Genomic DNA, 17,166 nt, shown 5'->3' on the forward strand with positions numbered 1-17,166 from the left:
ATTGACAACCTGGACTCATTAAAATTTCAAATTTCTGCCCTATAAAAGATACTGTCAAGAGAACGAGAAGACAAACCACAGCCTGGAAGAAAATGTTTGCAAAAGACATATCTGAGAAAGGACTGTTATCCAAAATATGCAAAAAACTATTTAAACCCCAGCATAACAAAAGGAGCGACCCGATTACAAAATGGCCAAAAACCTGAACAAAGCCTCAGCAAAGACAACAACATAGATGGCAAATAAGCCTACGAAAAGATGTTCCACACGATACGGCATCAGGGAAATGCAAATTAAAACAACAATAAGCTACCACTACCCAGTTGGTTAGAATGGGCAAAATAGAGAACACAGACAACACCAGCGCTGGCCAGGATGTGGGGCAACAGGGACTCATTCACTGCTGGTGGCAACGAGAAAGTGTACAGATGACAGAGCCACTCTGGAAGGCGGTTTGGCGGTTTCTTATAAACCTAAACACACTACCACCATACAATCCAGTGATGTGAGTGATGACTCCTTACCTCTGGAGGCTTTGTAAACTTCATAGAAAGAATAGAAGTGGAAGCCCAGCGACGCAAGCAGGTAAAAAAACAGTTCCCATTGAGGCAGCATTGCTTCTTGTGACAAGAGGTCCTGATGCCCAAGTTGAGAGTTTCTAGACAGAGACAGAGAAATAAAAACATTAGGCCATGGACATGACACTAGAGAGCAGCACATTGTCACCAGTCAGTTCACTCGCCCTCCCAGGGACCCTTTCTCTCTCTGAGCATCTCCAGCCTCCATCTTCCTCCTCTCACAGTGTACACCAGGCAGCTCTGTCCTCGCCGTCTGACACGCCTGCTGTCCCCATGGAGTGGACCTTTAGGGAGCAGGGACCATGGTCCCTGGCACAGGGTGTGTGATGCAGCAAGAAGAGACTACAGGCAGCTTCAGGAATAAAAAATGGCCGCAAAAGCCTGAACAAAGGGAAAGGACTAATCATCTCCAACCTCTTCTAAGCCATCAGCTTTCACCTCCTCATTCTCCCTTCAAATCTCACCGCACAGTTGTCCATAAGAAGGGGTTAATGAAACTGCTCTGCCTCCCGTCTTGCGTGTCCTACCGGGGAAGCTCCTGACCCAACCCAGGCAGCGGCGGCCAACACTGCTGGTGGCCAACACTGCTGGTGGCCCACCCTGCAGCAGGCACCACCCCCCCTTCTTACAAAGTGGTTGAATTTTTATCTGAACACGTAGGTGCATTTGAATAGTTCTAGCCATGAGGCTGTGGCCATCTCCTTCCTGCTGGGTGGAACTGGAATAGCCACCCTGGACCAAGAGGCAAAGCCACGTGGAAAAACAAGGTAGAGGAGCCTCACTCCTTGACTTCAGGTACCATCCCACCTCCACAGCTCCCCCGGGGAGACTTAAAACTGGACTATGACATGAAAGAGAAATGCCATTCTAGATCTCTCTGTTATGGCAGTCAGGTGTCCCTTCAAGTAAGGGAGCAGGTGAGGGACAGTTAGGTTCTAACATTCTGCAAATTAAATGGGCAGTTCCCCCGTAAGAAAGAGCCAGCTAAATGCGCTCTTCTGCAGCCGGCACTGCGTCCCTGAAACCTCTCACGCACGTCTCATCGTGGATGCCAAATTAAATCAAGGGCAACTTTGAAGCCCCAAGCAAGTCCTTCTCATATGTGGCGGTAATGCCGAAACCAGAATTCACACGTTATCTCATTTTATTTGCACAACAGCCGAATGAAGTATGTGGAGTAAGGGAGGTAGGCATTTCACAGATGATGAATGTGGAAAAGGTGAAGTCACAGAGTCGGGAATAACTGAACCAGGCTCAAAACCAGGTTTTGGGACCACTGGGCCCCCACCCGTGCCCTGAGCCAGGGCATTCCAGGAGGTTCTCAGCCTTAGAGCCTGGCCCAGAGCCTGCCGCGCACAAGCCCCTTCCTTCAGGCTAAGGGCAGAAAGGGCAGGAAGGGATGTCATCTTGGGCTTTCATGAAACATGAGCTCAGAGGTCGATGGTCCTCCCACCAGAACCCTGAAGTCAGCTCAGTCTGGGTTCTCCTACAACCTGAGATCCAAACACAGCCAGCCAGCCATGCTCCCGACCCCGGGCTCCCTCATTCCTCCTACTTCACCAGAGCCTTCTCAGGTGCTCCCCATGCCCCCCCCCCCGCCCCCAGCGTTTGTCAGAACCCCTTCTGGCTTCATACATTTCTAGTCCCTTTATTTTTAAATTCCTGGCATCTCCTAGAATTTCTTAAATTTTCTTTCTGGAACTTTATAGAAAGATGGTAGCCTTCCCTTTATAATGTCTCACCTTTCAATGAAGGCCACTGTTATATTAGATGACCCCCTCACTTTGTTAAGAAGTTGTGATCAAGTGCCACTGAAATTTGAACACAAATAATCTTGGAGACGATAGGAAAGTTCTAGAAACCCAGCTCTTTGGAAGCTTTTCAAGGACACTCTCTTCCAGACACTCAATTCCTCTGCATCAATGAGTTTACTGTCAGGGAACTAGAAAACTCAGCGAGACAACATTTCCCTGTTTGCTGCAGCTCTTAGCTATATTTACAGGCACCCTGCAGACGCATTTGGGACTTCTGACCTCCAGAGCTGTAAGAAAGATTTGTGTTGTTGTAAGCCACTAAGTTTGCGGTCATTTGTGAGGAAGCCATGGGAAATTAATATACCATTCCTGCCTAGTGAGAAGACAGTCCCTAACTCAAAGGATTTATATAAAACATCAGACTGTTTTAATCCAATTGTTATAAAGTTAAATTGCAATAAAATTAAATCTGAAAACAAAATTCTGTATTCAGTCCTCACCTTAGCATTTTGGGGGGGGGGGGCGTTTACCTCACACTGATATTAATCTTAACATCAAACATAACTCTTAAGTCTTTTTATATGAACCGCCCTTAAGCCAGATGTCCGCTGTTAGAGACTAGCAATAAGGAGTCAGCTTTACAAAACCCTAATTCAGAAAAACTAATGATGTGATATCGTGTTCTTTTCCCTGAAAATTCCCGATTTATTTTAAACCTTTTTTAATCACCATGAGTGATGCCCACCACATCTTACACTCCCCAGATTAGGGCATCTGAATGAACCAAATACTTTATAATATTTTAAGTAAAGTTTGTATTAAAATATACTTAAAGAAAAAAACTTAAGATTTTCAAAAAGCGGACTCACTCCAGTCACTACCACTCAGATTAAAAAAATCAAGGAAAAGCCTCAGAAGCCCCCTGTCCTTCCCTTTAAGGCCTGACCACTAGCCTAATGTCTAACACCCTAGTTTATTTAATTTTGCCCATTTTTGAACTTCACGTAAATGAAATCACATGGAACTTCCTCCATTGTGTCTTTCTTTTGTTTAGCTTTGTGTTTGAGGTTCGTCCGTGTTGTATGTCAGGCAATAATTTGTTCACTCTCATTACTGTAGCGTATTCCATTGTATAAACACTTTATTTCTCTATACATTCGACTACTGATGAGCATGTGGGTTGTTCCAACCCAGGACCATTATGAAAAATACTGCCCTGCATAGCCTTTTGCATGCCTTTTAGTGCCCATATGTATGCCTTACTGCTGAGTGTTTATCTAAGAATCGAGTAGCTAGGTCACAGAGTGGATGTCCAGCGTGATAGTAAGTGATCGCGCAAACAATTTCCAAAACAGTTATACTACTTTTCATGACCATTAGCAATGAGAGTTCCAGTCCGTCCATATCCTACTCCGCACTTAGCATGGACAGTCTCTTTAATTTTAACCACTCTGGTGAGTATATACTGATATCCCACTGCAGTTTTAATTTGCACTTCCCTAATTGCTAATGAGGTTAACCACCTTTTCATATGCTTCTCAGGAATTTGGAGATCCCCTTTTATGAAGTGACTTGCCATTTAACATAGAAGTTGTTTCTGTATTTGGGGTATGAGTTCTTCATTGGGTATATCTATTACCTTCCATAGCTTGCCTTTTCACTCGCTTATAGAATCCTTAGACAAGCAGTCCTTGCCAATATTTCCCTCGATAATTAGAGCTCTTCGCCTCCCACTTAATAAACCTTTGACTGCACCTCAGTCATAAAGATAATTCACTTTGCTTTCTTCCAGAATCTTTATTGTTTTTGCCCTTACTTTAAGCTATATGCCATATCATTTTTTTTCACTGAATTTATTTTAGAGAAAGGGGAAGGGAGAGAGATTTATTGTTCCACTTATTTATCCATTTATTGGTTAACTCTTTTTTTGCAATGTAGACAATGGATTTTAATGTGACAGATTATGAAAATTTCATTGATATAATTTCAAATTCCACATAGCAATTCATTGGTAGATTCATGTATGTGCCCTGACCAGGCTCGAACCTGCAACCATGGTATATCAGATGACGCGCTAAGCAACTAAGCTACCCATCCAGGGCTGCATGATGTACCTTGATTAATTTTTGTACATGAGATGAAGTACATGATCAAGATTGACTTTGCCCACATGGATATCCAACTGGCCCAGCATTGTTTACCGAAAAGACTATCCTTCCTCCACTGCACTACAGTGTCGCCTGTCATATGCGTGAGCCTGTCTGTGGATTCTCTACTCAGTCCCATCGCCTGTCTAGCATTGTGCCACTACCATCCTTACATACGACATATTGACCTAGAAGTTTAAGTCATTCAACTTTGCTTTTTCTTAGATTGTCTAGAATTTCCAAATAAATTTTAAAATTGTCTCATTAATGCCTATTTTTGAAAAAAAAATCTGCTGGGATTTTGATTGGGACTGTACTGAATCTATAGATTTAGTTGTGGAGCAATGATGTACCTGCTATTATTTGAAATCTTTAAATCCTCTCATGTTTTGGCTTGCAAGGAATTTTTATCATGAATGGGTGCTGAGTTTTGTCAAATAACTTTTCTCCTTTATTCTGTGGATATGGTTAAAGTATCTTTATTGGTTTTCTAACGTTAACTTACACTCCTGGAATAAACCCCACTTGGTCATGGTTTAGTATCCTTTTTAAAGATTGTTAGATTTCATTTAGCAAAACATCATTTTAAGACTTTTGCATCTTTCTGTGAGAGTTTGGCCTATAATTCTCTTGGAATGTCCTTACCAGGCTTTAGTAACAAGGTTACGCCGGCCTCATAAAAGCATCCAGGGAATATTCCCTTTTTATCTCTTTCATAGAATGTAACATTTCACTAGTAAAGCCATCTGGGCCTGGAAATTTTGCTATGGAAAGATTTTTAACTGCAAGTTTAATTTCTTGAATAGACCAAGAACTATTCAGATTCTCTAGTTCTTATGTCTTAGGCAAGGCATTTTACTCAAAAATCTTGTTCATTTTATATGAATTTTCTAACGTATTACCATAAAATTGTTCAGCATAACATCTTAAGATCCCTTTATTAAATGCCTGTGGGATATGTGTGATAGCTGCTTTCTCTTCCCTGGCACTGGTACTACCATACACCATTAAGGTTCATGTCCTCTCAAAAAAAAAAAAAAAAAAAAAAGCCAGCCACGTACTCACTATATGACACACTCCCACTATCACACCTATTATCTCTAGCAGAATTACTCACAGGAGGAGCAGGGCAGCCAGAGAATGCAAAGAATCCAGCAATTCCCTCTCAACAGCTCTTGCCACCAGAAACAACTGTGAACCTGAACTCTAACTGAAGGAGAAGGAAACAGCCAGGAGTCATGGTGTAAGGTGGTCAGCAAGGACTCAGAGGAAAACCACCCCCAGGCAGGGTGTGTAACCTAGGATACACTCCAAGGTGTCCACAGGAAGAATTCAGCGGACTATGAACTTAAAATTTTTTTTCTCACACATCTTTATTTTCACGAACCTCTATCAGGGGTGTCTAACCTTTTGGCGTCTCTGGGCCACACTGCAAGAAGACGAGTTGTCTTGAGCCACACATTTAATACACAAACACTAACAAAAACTGATAAGCAAAAAAAAAAAAAAGGTTTTAAGTAAATTTACGATTTTGCGTTGGGCCACATTCTTAGGCATCCTGGGCCACGTGCAGCCTGCGGGCTGCGGGTTGGATACCCCTGCGACTGAAATTCAGGATTTCATTTGGTTATAAATGTGGACAACAAACTATACCAGTAAGAGCAATTCTGGTGACATTTTCACCAAGAAGAGTCATAGGCATTTTCATACCCCAGTGCAGCTGCAGCAAATATCGCAAAATATCATTTACATGAGCCTCACTAGTCTGAAATTATGAGTTATTACATACAGCACTGAATTTTGTTACTTAATGCATTAATTAATAAATACTCAATTACAAATTTGATTTCTTCACACGATTTTGGTAACTTTGTTTCACTATAATGTTTAACCCTATGAACATTTTTAATGCCTTTTAAAAACTGGCTTCCCCATACTCCAAAGAGGTCAATGGCACCAAAAAAGGCAAAGAACCCCTACACGGAATTAATAACTTCATCGGAGCCAGGGAATTCCAGTGCAACAGTTGAGGAGCACATGCCCTGGGCCAGGCCGGGTGCTGGAAGCAGGAGACACACAGGTGAGTAAGGCCCACCCTGGTGAGTTCCTGATGTTACCTGAAAAGCTCCCCCCAACATCTGGCCACCCACAAAAATGGCTGCTCTCCTCAGGGGCTTGGCCTTCACCCTAAGTTAGTCTAAATGACCTTCTTCCCAAAGAGGGACCAAAGTAAAGCACAGGTTTAATTCAGAAAGATAAGTTCTCCCAACATTACTAGTTTGTGCATTTGGCATCTCCTCTAAGTCTTTATTCTTCTGTAAATGTAGACAATACTACCTATCCTTCCCAGGTACCAAAAGGTTTAGAAATAATGAATTTAAAACATTTGACAAGCACACTGTCCCTGTTAAAATTAGTTGAATCTTTCAGGTCAGGACTGACTGACCTCACCCAACACTTCGTCACAGTTAGGGACTGCCACAGGGACAGGAGGGAGGAAAGATGGAACATAAAGACTAGGAGGGGGAAATCATATTATTCTTCAAATTCCCGTATAAAAACACCACCTCCTCCGTGAAGGCTTCCCTCTGGGTTGCTTGTGTTCCCACAGCACTTATCACATCGAAGTAAACTCCTAGTTCTGCCAGTGAATAAAAGATACGAAACAGAAAGTAAACAATGAATCTCACCCCCTCATAATGCAAACCAGCGAGGGTGCCAACCCACTACTCTGACCGCCCTGACCAAAGAGCCATGAACCAAGGACGCAGCGTATTTCTTAAAACCAATGTCATCCCAGACCCCCTCTTGTCCGCTTTAGTCGGGCTTTGGTAGGCATTGCCGAGAGGAGGGCCTTTCCACATAAAGGCCACTGCCATCCAATGGCTAGATTTAAAAGAAAAGAGAGACGGACACTAAGAATAGAAAGCAAAAGACATCTCTAACTTTGAGGGTCACTGGAGCCGCAGCAGTCGGGCAGGGGTACTGCTAATACTGAGAAGGGGACCACCGTCCGAAATTCCACGCAACGAGGCGGAAAACGCTGGACGCAGCCAAGGGGAGGGGAGCCAAGGGGAGGGGACACTGGCAGGGGCGTCAGTGGACGGCGGCTCGCAAGAGCCTGGCCTGGGCCCCGCGCACGGTCACGGTCCCCCGCGCCTTTGTCTCCATTGTAGGACCAAGCTCTTCCCCTGTCCCGCCCTCGGGCACGCACGCAGGGGCCGGGCTAGGAAACGGAAAGCGTCTTGTGAATTTTTTTTTTCCAACGAAAGCAAAAAAAAAAAAAAAAAAAAAAAAAAGTCACCTAAAACATCCCCGGGAGCCGCTGCGGTCACCAGCTACCCACCTCCGGGCTGTCCCGGGCGGCGGCGGCGTTCACGCACGCCCCGAGTTCCCAACACCCCTCTCCGCACTTCCGAGCCAGGCGGCGGCGGCGGGCCTCCCCGGGAAGCCGCCCTCTTTTCCCGGCGCGGCCGTTGAAGGAGCAACCCCGCGCGTGCTCTGAGCACGCCCTCGCGTCGTGCCCGCGCGCCTCCTGCTCCCGGCCGCCGGGCTCGCCAGCCCGCGGCGCTCCCGGACTGCGGCGAGCCGGGCGCGCTACCCGTTGGGACGCGCCAGAGGGCGGCCCACCTCTCCACCGTGCCTGTGCCCGGTATCGACCGCCGGGATCCCCAGCCCTCGCTCACCTAGGGTCTGCGCGGAACCGCGCGCGGACCTCTCCCCGAAACCCGTTTGTTAATTGCAGGCTGGGACTGCGAGCGGGTTTGGGAGCGGAAGTCACCTGAAACTTGAAGTGAACGCTAAATCTCAGCCGCGTTGTCCCCAGGTCTCTGTACGTTTTGTAGGCAATCAAGGAGGCAGATAGCTGGGTGGGATGGAAATAGGGCTGGCCTTGCAGCCCGGAGTGCTCCCCGAGCTGGCTGTTTGAATTTAGGCTTTGTGCGCCTCCCTGTCCTCAGTAAAGCAGTAATAAACTTCCCTGCCTTCCTCGCGAATTCGAGAGAAGAGCAAACAGAATGCACTTGAATTGTAAACAACTTACAAAGATTATCACCACCGTGAAGTGTATACCAGTGATTTCGAAAGAATTGTACAAGAGTGGAGGTCTGAAACTGCCGTCATGGGGATGTAATTGGGAAAGCGACATTATGTCACGTGTTGTCAGAGGCCTCCAACACCACAGCTGTCCGAGTTCCACAGAGTTACCGGAGCAGGAAAATCGCCTGGGTTCTCGTTAAAACCACAAGCATCTGGCTCTCTCTTCAGACCAAAGAACTCAGACTCCCCAGGGGAAGGGTGTCTCAAGTGACCGGCCTAATTAGCAGGTCAATGTCAGAGCTGAGTCAGGCAGTAGGAAAACACAGAGGTTGTGCTCTAAGTTTAATCTAGCGCTCATTGAAATAGTCCAGGAGATTCTTTTTGTGGTTGCAAATTTCTCTGGGAAACCAGACTATAAACTCTGTGTTCTCATCTGGAACTTCATCTTTTCTTTCAGTTCCTGGGTTTCCACCCCCAACACCTAGTACAGGATGATACTCAGAAAGCAGATGTTAATAAACTAGCCCCAAGTAGGGGGGTGCTAGATTTAGCAAATTAAAATACCAGATGCCCAAGCAAAATTGATTTTCAGGCAAACAAAGAGTAGGCCTAAGTATAGTATACATCAGAGGGCTGACTATATATACTACATTTTTAATGTATTCATCCATCGATGGACAGTTGGATTGCATCTACCGTGTGGCTGTATAAATAATGCCGCTATGAAAATGGGTATACAGATATCTCTTTGAGACTCTGCTTCCAATTCTCTGGGGTATATACAGAGAGGTGGAATTGCTAGATCATGTAGTAACTCTATTTTTTAATTTTCTGAGGAACTATCACACTGTTTTCCATAGCAGCTGCCCTGTTTTCAATTCCCACCAACAATGCACAAGGATTCCATTTTGTCCACATCCTTACCAAACTTGTTATTTGGGGTTTTGTTTATTTTTTTGATGGTAGCTATCCTAATAGGTGTGAGGTGATATCTCATTGTGGTTTTGATTTGCATTTCTCTAATGATTAGTGATGTTGACCATTTTTCATGTGCTTATTGATCATTTACATGTCTTCTTTGGAGAAATGTATTCAAATCCTTTGCCCATTCTTAATCAGTTCGTTTGTCTTTTCGTTGTAAGAGTACTTTATGTATTCTGGATATTAACCCTTTATCAGATATATGACTCAAAACTATTTTTCTCCTTGCTTGATTGCCCTTTCACTCTTGATTTTGTCCTTTGATGCACAGAAGTTTTTAATTTTGATGAAGTCTAATTTATCTGTTTTCTCCACTTTTTCACTTTCATTTTGGTGTCATATCTAAGAACTCATTGCCAACTCCAATGTCATGAAGCTTTTCCCCTGTGCTTGCTTCGAAGAGCTTTATAGTTTTAGGTGTTTGATGTATTTTGAATTAATTTCATGTATGATGTAAGGTAAGGGTCCAAATCCATTATTTTTGCATGTGGATATCCAATTTTTCCAAAACCATTTGTTGAAATGGTAAACCAGTGTTAAGAAATCTTTTAAAGGCCAGGATTTGGAGTAGACGTAATGAATGGTGGTAGACTCCGTTGCTCTTGGAAGTGAGAGATAAAGTATTTGGGGGAAACAAATGTCAAGGTCCAAACGACAGGAGATAAGGTGGGGGTTTTTCTTGGTGCGATGGGAAGCAGCGGGGAGGATTCCCCCTCCTCCCTTCAATGCTCCACACACAGGCAGAAATGCCTGGCTTTCAAAGATCTGGGCCTGTCTCAGAACAGAACGCTCGGTCTCTGGGACTCCACGACTTGGGTCCAGAGTGCGGCCCCAGAGCCACCTGCAGCCAGAGCTGCCTTGCCTTGGAAGGAGTCTGTTCTGACCCTGTAAGTGAAACCAGAGAGAATCCTCAGTGGAGTGAAAAAGCAAACCAAGGCAGAGTAAATTGAGCAAAATTGATGATAATTGAGGCTTAAAAGAGGAAACTAATTTGTGCCTTGGTATTGTATTTCTTTAAAAGCAAAAAATGAAAATTAGTATGTAAATGTGGGTAATTAATGGTCAGTTACTATTTATACCATTATTTTAATCCTAAGTCATTAATCAGGCATTTGCCCTGGGCATGTTTTTTCTCCCTGGCCCTCTCTGTCAGTCCGGCCTGGGGATCCCAGCGGGGCCTCCCGTCCAGACATGCAGCTCTGAGCGCCCGGTGGCCACTCTCTCGCCTGAAGGATTGGTGCTTCGGACGGATTCACTAGGCCGACTCTTCCTTGTAAATTCAACCATGACTCAGTCATAGAAATTATATTCATTCAACTGAGGTACTAATGGTTGTTACGACTTAATTAATAAAGACTTAAAGACAAAGGAGTGAATTTCTAATTATGAAATTTCAGGAACAGGCAGTAACAGGGAGGTATTTGGAATGATTCAAGGCATTCCCAGCCCTCACCGCCTGGCGCAGGCTCTCATCTGCACCACCTATGACGACGTAGGCCCTGGTTTGTGGTGATTCACAACAAACAGTCAGCATTGAACTAGCACACGACCAGCATCCATTTTACACACAAAACTGAATACTGGGGGAGACTTTTTTTTTAAGTGAAAAAAGTTCCTGCAGGAAGTTGAAGTCTAGCTGGAGATTCACCAAATATACACAGAACAACTAGGAAATCATACACGCATTTCAAATAATATAGTTGAAGCTATCCACAAATGCTAAAGAACAGATTCATATCAGTAGCTAATTAGCAAGTAAAGCTAATAGCTCACAACTAGACTTAATTTTTTAAACAAAAAGTAGAGTAGAGGAGACTAGAGAATAGAATAGAATAGAATAGAAAACATGAGAACACATCGCTGGATTTTTAGTAAGAATTGTGAATGTTGTTAGAAATACTGCATCCAATTGCTATAAATAGAATAAAGAGCTAGTAGAAGGCTATGATGAATAGCAGTTGACTAATACAAGTTATTCTATCTTCTGCTAACAAACATCTCATTTGATTTCCTGATGTATGATATGAATATGACATCATCATCATTACAGGACAATTAACATAGTCTATATTTTAATTTTTTAAAAAAGATTGTATTTATTTATTTTTAGAGAGAGGAGAAGGGAGGGAGAAAGAGAGGGAGAGAAACATCAATGTGTGGTTGCCTCTCATAAACACCCTACTAGGGACCTGGCCCGCAACCTAGGCAGGTGCCCTAGACTGGTAATCGAACCTACGACCCTTTTGTTCGCAGGTCGGTGTTCAATCCACTGAGCCACACCAGCCAGGGCCAGAGTCTATATTTTATATAAACACTATTTAGTTTTTATTGTAAAGCCTTCTTCTAAAAGGACCTTATGAAGTGGGATATGTTTCATGTTTGCATCAGATATACATTTAATTACATTAGCATGAATTATCTTTTAGTGAGATTTCTCCTTACTATTAGAAAAGAATGACGAAATAAAATTTTGAGGAATGCCCAAGTTCAAGCTCCAGATATTCAGAACTGGAAATAGAGAGAGTGCTGAGAAAAAAATATTTATTCTACAAGTAAGCTTCAGCTTCATTTAGAATGATGTGCACTCTAAAAACAGAGACAGAATGCAAGATTTCATAAAGCAGATTATCTAAAATATATTTTCTGGTGTGTAAAATCCAACCAAAGTGACAAACTCTGATATATTATTTGTAATGATACCTTCAAAACTAACAGGACTCTTAGAAACAAAGCATGCTGGACTTGTCAACAAGCCCCTCAAACATTTTTAAATGAAAACAGACAAAAAATTATTGGCACAATTTCTTAGTTGCTCTACAGAATGTTAACGAGATTTAGTTGCATATGGTCCTGCAAAAGAGAAAATGGCGCACGCAGATGTTGAAAAATTACTTTTCTAACATGAAAAGATATCATGCCTATAATTTTTAAGGCTAAATCTGCTGATAAATTCAAACTTACAACTAGTTCTAGTCAAATCTGCACTACCGCAGGACCTGCCAACTGCAGACTGCTCATGTGGTGAAAGTCCAGTAGAGGACTTTCCAGTAGAGGAAAGTCCAGCTTGGGACCCATCCCCAAAAGAGCATGGCTGCTGCATGTTACTCAACAATCCTGGTTCATCCAGGATGACAAGGGGGTGTGGTGTGTGCGTGTGCGCAACTTTGCATGTACTTGATCAGATACATTTACAGAATTGGAAAAATGCCTCACTGGTGAATATCTATTAAGCTAGAAAAATAATAAAGGAATCATGAGTACTGGAGCCAGCTGGTATGGCTAGAAAACACAGCAAAACTATTCAAATATTGTTAACATCTATTAACAACACTTACGCTTAGAAATCAACCTCAGTAGAAACTCTACTTGGCATCTCTAGAAATAATTCTGCTGTACCTCATGGAATTGTTAAAAACAAACAAACAAACAAATAAAAAAAACCACGGTGAAGGTTGTTAAAGTTATTGAAGAGAGCTCATTGAATAGCCAAAATATTGATGTGTTTTGGAACTAACCAGACCTTCCTGGTGAATGTACTGGAGTTCATGGATGGTCCTGAGGGAACCTGAGGGAAAACATTGAGCAAGGTAAATAAACTCAGAAATGAAGGTCACATTTTTTCCAGCAATATCACTTGTCAAGCAATCTCATTTTCAAAGATGATGTTTGGGATTTAAAATTAGTATATTTGAGAATTTGCCTATGTTTCATTCAAGTATTAATAAGATAAATTAATAATAAAAATAAATCAATAACTTCTGTGGTTTTAATTTTCTATATATAATTAGAGTGCTCTACAAAACTTCTGATTTGGCTGTGTGGAACAGGAGAGGGGGAAAAGAACTGTTCTTCACTGCTGTGCATAAAGTATTTCTCATTAGGAGTTGTGATTAAAAGAAGGTTGAAAAGCGCCTCTCAGTGTCTGCCTTCCCAATGAAACCAACCACTATAGGATATAAACTCCAGAAGGGCAAGAGTTTGATCCATCATACTTACCAGAAAATCACCAGTAGCACTTAGATTGGTGCCTAGTACAGATTCAATAAATATTTGCTGAATAAATGAACAAACCAAAATGGAGGGGGAAAATCAATAGTTTGTAGTTCTTTTATTTGCATTATGCAGGTATTTATTTCCCTTTTATAAATGTGGGATTTAGGGAAGATAAAGAGAAGTTACTACAGGCATTTGCTATAAGGGCCTGCAGCTTGCTAAGAACCAAGGACTCCGATGCCTGTAGGCTGGGAGAAGACCCTGGGTGATCTTAGGGAGTCCTGGCTGAGGGGTCACTGGGAGCAGCAGGAGGGACCACGTGCAGGTCAAGTTGCAGCCTTGCATTAAGACCATTCCTTTTCAAACTCAATAGACAGCAGCTGTGCCTTTAACAAGGTTATTGAACTCTTTGGGAGCTGAAAGAGGCAGTCCAGTCCCCAGCCCTCATTTATAGAGCTGGAGTACACATGATGGAAGAAATAGACATGAGAAATGGTCTTTAGATGTGGACAGAGCGGACAGCGTCAAGTTTACATTAACCTTTGTTTCCTTTTCACAAAACAGGGATAATACTTGTACCTATCATGGATACATTATGAGGATGAACTGAAATAATAAATGGGAAATGTTAAACACAGGTGCCTGACCCATAATACACACTCGATCATAATTAGCTATTATTATTACTATTATCAATAGAACAAACAATGTTTGGAAATATTAAGTGATATTTTATTCCTTTGTACTTCTTTATACCCAGTCCTCTTTCTTCTCCTCCCCTGTCATGTGCTATATACTTGTTCTCAGGCAGAAAATAGATTAAGCTGAGAATAAAAGTCTGTTGGATGTATGGATTCATTTTAAACTCATGGTAGAAATGGCATCTTGAAAGGTAGGACTTCCTTTTATTCTGAAAGCTGTCCATTTTGAGAAAGAACAAGACAAGTATGGAACTGTTTTCTGATTTTGGGTATGAAGCCCAGAATGCAGCCCATGAACCAAGCCCCAGGGGAAGTGGACAATACAAACCCACTATGAGGGCAGTGTTTCTCATACTGTGCATTGAGACCTACTCACTCTTGGGTCATAAAATTCATTTTGGGGGATTGAAACCAGCATTAAAAGAAATTAAATAGAATGGAATAGAAAATATCAGAATGCATTGCAAGAAGTGATGGTAATACTCTCTCATGAAGCTGTTTCATTTGCATTCATCACGTCTACTCAGCCATGATGTAAAATGTGTTTCCTATTGTAGTCACAGTCAATGAAACCATTGGTGTAGTCACACCAGTGATGTGGTGTCCATCATCAGGGACACCACAGCAGAGGGCACATGTGTCTGTCTTCTCAGGATGTCCCAGGGAGGAGGACAGCTCCTGGGAGAATATCACATCCAGAATGGTATTGGAAGAACGAGCCCCAGGTACCTTAGCAAAGTGGTGAAAGGTCTGGCAAGTCACTGTGGCCACCAAGAAAGATGTGTAAGAGGTGCTGAGCCAGCCGAACAGACCTGGAGGAGCCGGAGCCTGGACCATGAGGACGCAGGCAAGGGGAGGTGATGGTGAGAACTTGGCCATCAGGAACCGAGGCTGGCTCGGGACAACGGGACCACATGGGGAGAGTCACCCATCGGTGAAAGCTGTTGTGGACGCTGCTTTCCTCCCCACGCCAGGGTGATGCCTGAGCTCCACCTTCCAGACCCGTGTCCTCTGCAGCTACCGAGACCGAGAGAAGCAGGGAGCATAAGGAGGAGGAAGTTCCTCATTAGCTACTGCAGAGAGAGCACATTTTAATCCTGTTTTAAGACAGAATTGGCTGAGTTTTTCTTGGATGAGGAAGGCTACATTTCGAGTTGCTGGTCTGAGGTCAATCTAGGAAAATAAGGTCCACCAGGGGCTGGGACTGTATAAAATATCAAACTGAACATTTTATTATCAACGAGGCCTTTGATTTCGCAATGAGAATGTCATGAGCAATCTCTTAAAGGTCAGTTTCCATGGAAAGGCAAGGACAGAAGCCAGATGGGAATGCGGTAAGGACAGTTGTCAGAATAAACTGCTCTTTGGAGACACTGGCAGGGGAATCAGGTGTGGAGGAGCACGAACAGCAGGCTTGAAGGCAAGTTTTGTTTGTTTTAAGTGGAGAAACCTAAGAATTTATAGGCACCTGAAAAAGGGCTCACATAGAGCTATGCTGGGTAAAGTTCAAGCCAGGGGTAAAGGTAACTTCTCATGTGGTACACATCGGATATATTTTTATTCAGATGAAAACAAATAAAATTAGCAAAGAAAAGGTGACGTCACACAATGGCACCATTCATTATGGTACTTGCAAGATGGGGTATAAAACTGGGGAAAGATGTTGGTAACGGTGTGCTCCGGGTGAGCGATCTTGCACATCTCTCCCAGCGCCGCCTCCTCCCTGGAGCCAGCACTGGGGGATCTAGAAAGATCGTGGTCAGGCTCCAGAGCGCCTCCCCTCGGAGCCTTCTTGGACGCCGGGGCCCACACTGCTCCTCAGACTCCAGGCCCAGCCATTGCTGAGTTCTGCCGGCCCCTGTTCTCTGCGAAACACTCAGCTTATCCTTTTCTGTGTCCTCCCAGTTTCTCAGTCCTAAGAGACTTTTCTCTATAGGAACTCTCAAAGGGAGAGTTCAGAAGTGAGGCAAGTGATCTTTGCTAAACAAGTCTCTCAAAGCCTGACTTTTCCCAGGAAACAAGGGCTGCCTGTCTCGCCCTGGCGCTCATTCCACCCTCCCCACTCTTCCCCTCCTTGTCAAAGGCATCTCTGAGAAGGAGGCCATGACATCACTTCCTTCAGACGGGTCAGGGTCACCCACACCGGACAGACTTTGGCCACCTCTCCCAGGGAAAGGGGGCCGGCGACCTGCGAGGGACACGCCCTCAAGGTCACCCTCCTTTCTCTTCTGGCTCACTTTCCAAGGCGGGTCTCACAGGTCTTGGGGAAGTGGACAATCTTCGGAGGACCTCAGTCTGCAGCTTGTTTCTCTCAGCTCCTTCAGAAGCTATGGGCGGGGGATGGGAGGTGGGGAGGGAGGGAAAGAAGAGGCTCCACTAGGTGGCAGCGCGAGACCTCGTTTGTTTCTGCAGGCGGGGCGCTGGGGACGAAAAGAGACCGTACCTTACCCAGCTGTTCCGCGCGTGGGTGCGTATGTGCGCCTCACGCGCACGCTCAGTGGGGAGAATGGGAAGGTGAAGACAGAAATTTAAGAAAAACCAAAATCAAAATTCCTAAATTTACAAAACAGGTGACTAGAGGGTTATTTTTCTTAATGCCTATTAATGAAAGGAGCTCAGAGCTATCTAAGCTCTCTAAGCTATCTAAGGAGCAGAATTTCCTTAACACCTTTAATCACTTTTAGATCAGTTACTTAGAGAAAGTGTTAACCTACTAACATTTCTGCCTACTGAAAATGAAGCGGAAATGAGAATGTTGCATGAGATCTGCACTCCTCTAAGAATCTGATCATACATTCATTTTCATTCATAATCAGAAATTTAGTGAGTACTATATACTATACTATATACTATGTACTATACCCTCAGCTAGATGCCGAGGGTACAACCGTGAACAAGGCTGACAAGACCCCTGTACTGTCGCAGAACTTACATTTTAGAAAAATGCATGCACACAGAAAAGATTACAAACAAT

General features: G+C 43.5%; 1 protein-coding gene across 2 annotated transcripts in view; it reads right to left on the reverse strand.

Annotated features, from left to right (window-relative positions):
* The window catches only part of HHAT (hedgehog acyltransferase), a 212,010-nt gene extending 203,531 nt beyond the window's left edge, over positions 1-8,479 (reverse strand). Inside the window, exons 1-2 of one of the 2 annotated variants that reach the window (XM_054563293.1) lie at positions 8,261-8,479; positions 525-658 (exon numbers count right to left, since the gene is read on the reverse strand). In XM_054563293.1, the coding sequence (XP_054419268.1) occupies positions 525-615 (91 nt within the window). In that variant the 5' untranslated portion in view covers positions 616-658; positions 8,261-8,479. Of the gene's footprint in view, positions 1-524; positions 659-7,825; positions 7,962-8,260 lie in introns of those variants that run through there. The other variant, XM_054563294.1, reaches the window with a different exon arrangement.
* Positions 8,480-17,166: the final 8,687 nt, after the last annotated feature.

This window comes from Pteronotus mesoamericanus, unplaced genomic scaffold (assembly GCF_021234165.1).
Source record: "Pteronotus mesoamericanus isolate MK-2021 breed Mesoamerican mustached bat unplaced genomic scaffold, CSHL_Meso_final scaffold_705, whole genome shotgun sequence".
NCBI lineage: Eukaryota > Metazoa > Chordata > Mammalia > Chiroptera > Mormoopidae > Pteronotus > Pteronotus mesoamericanus.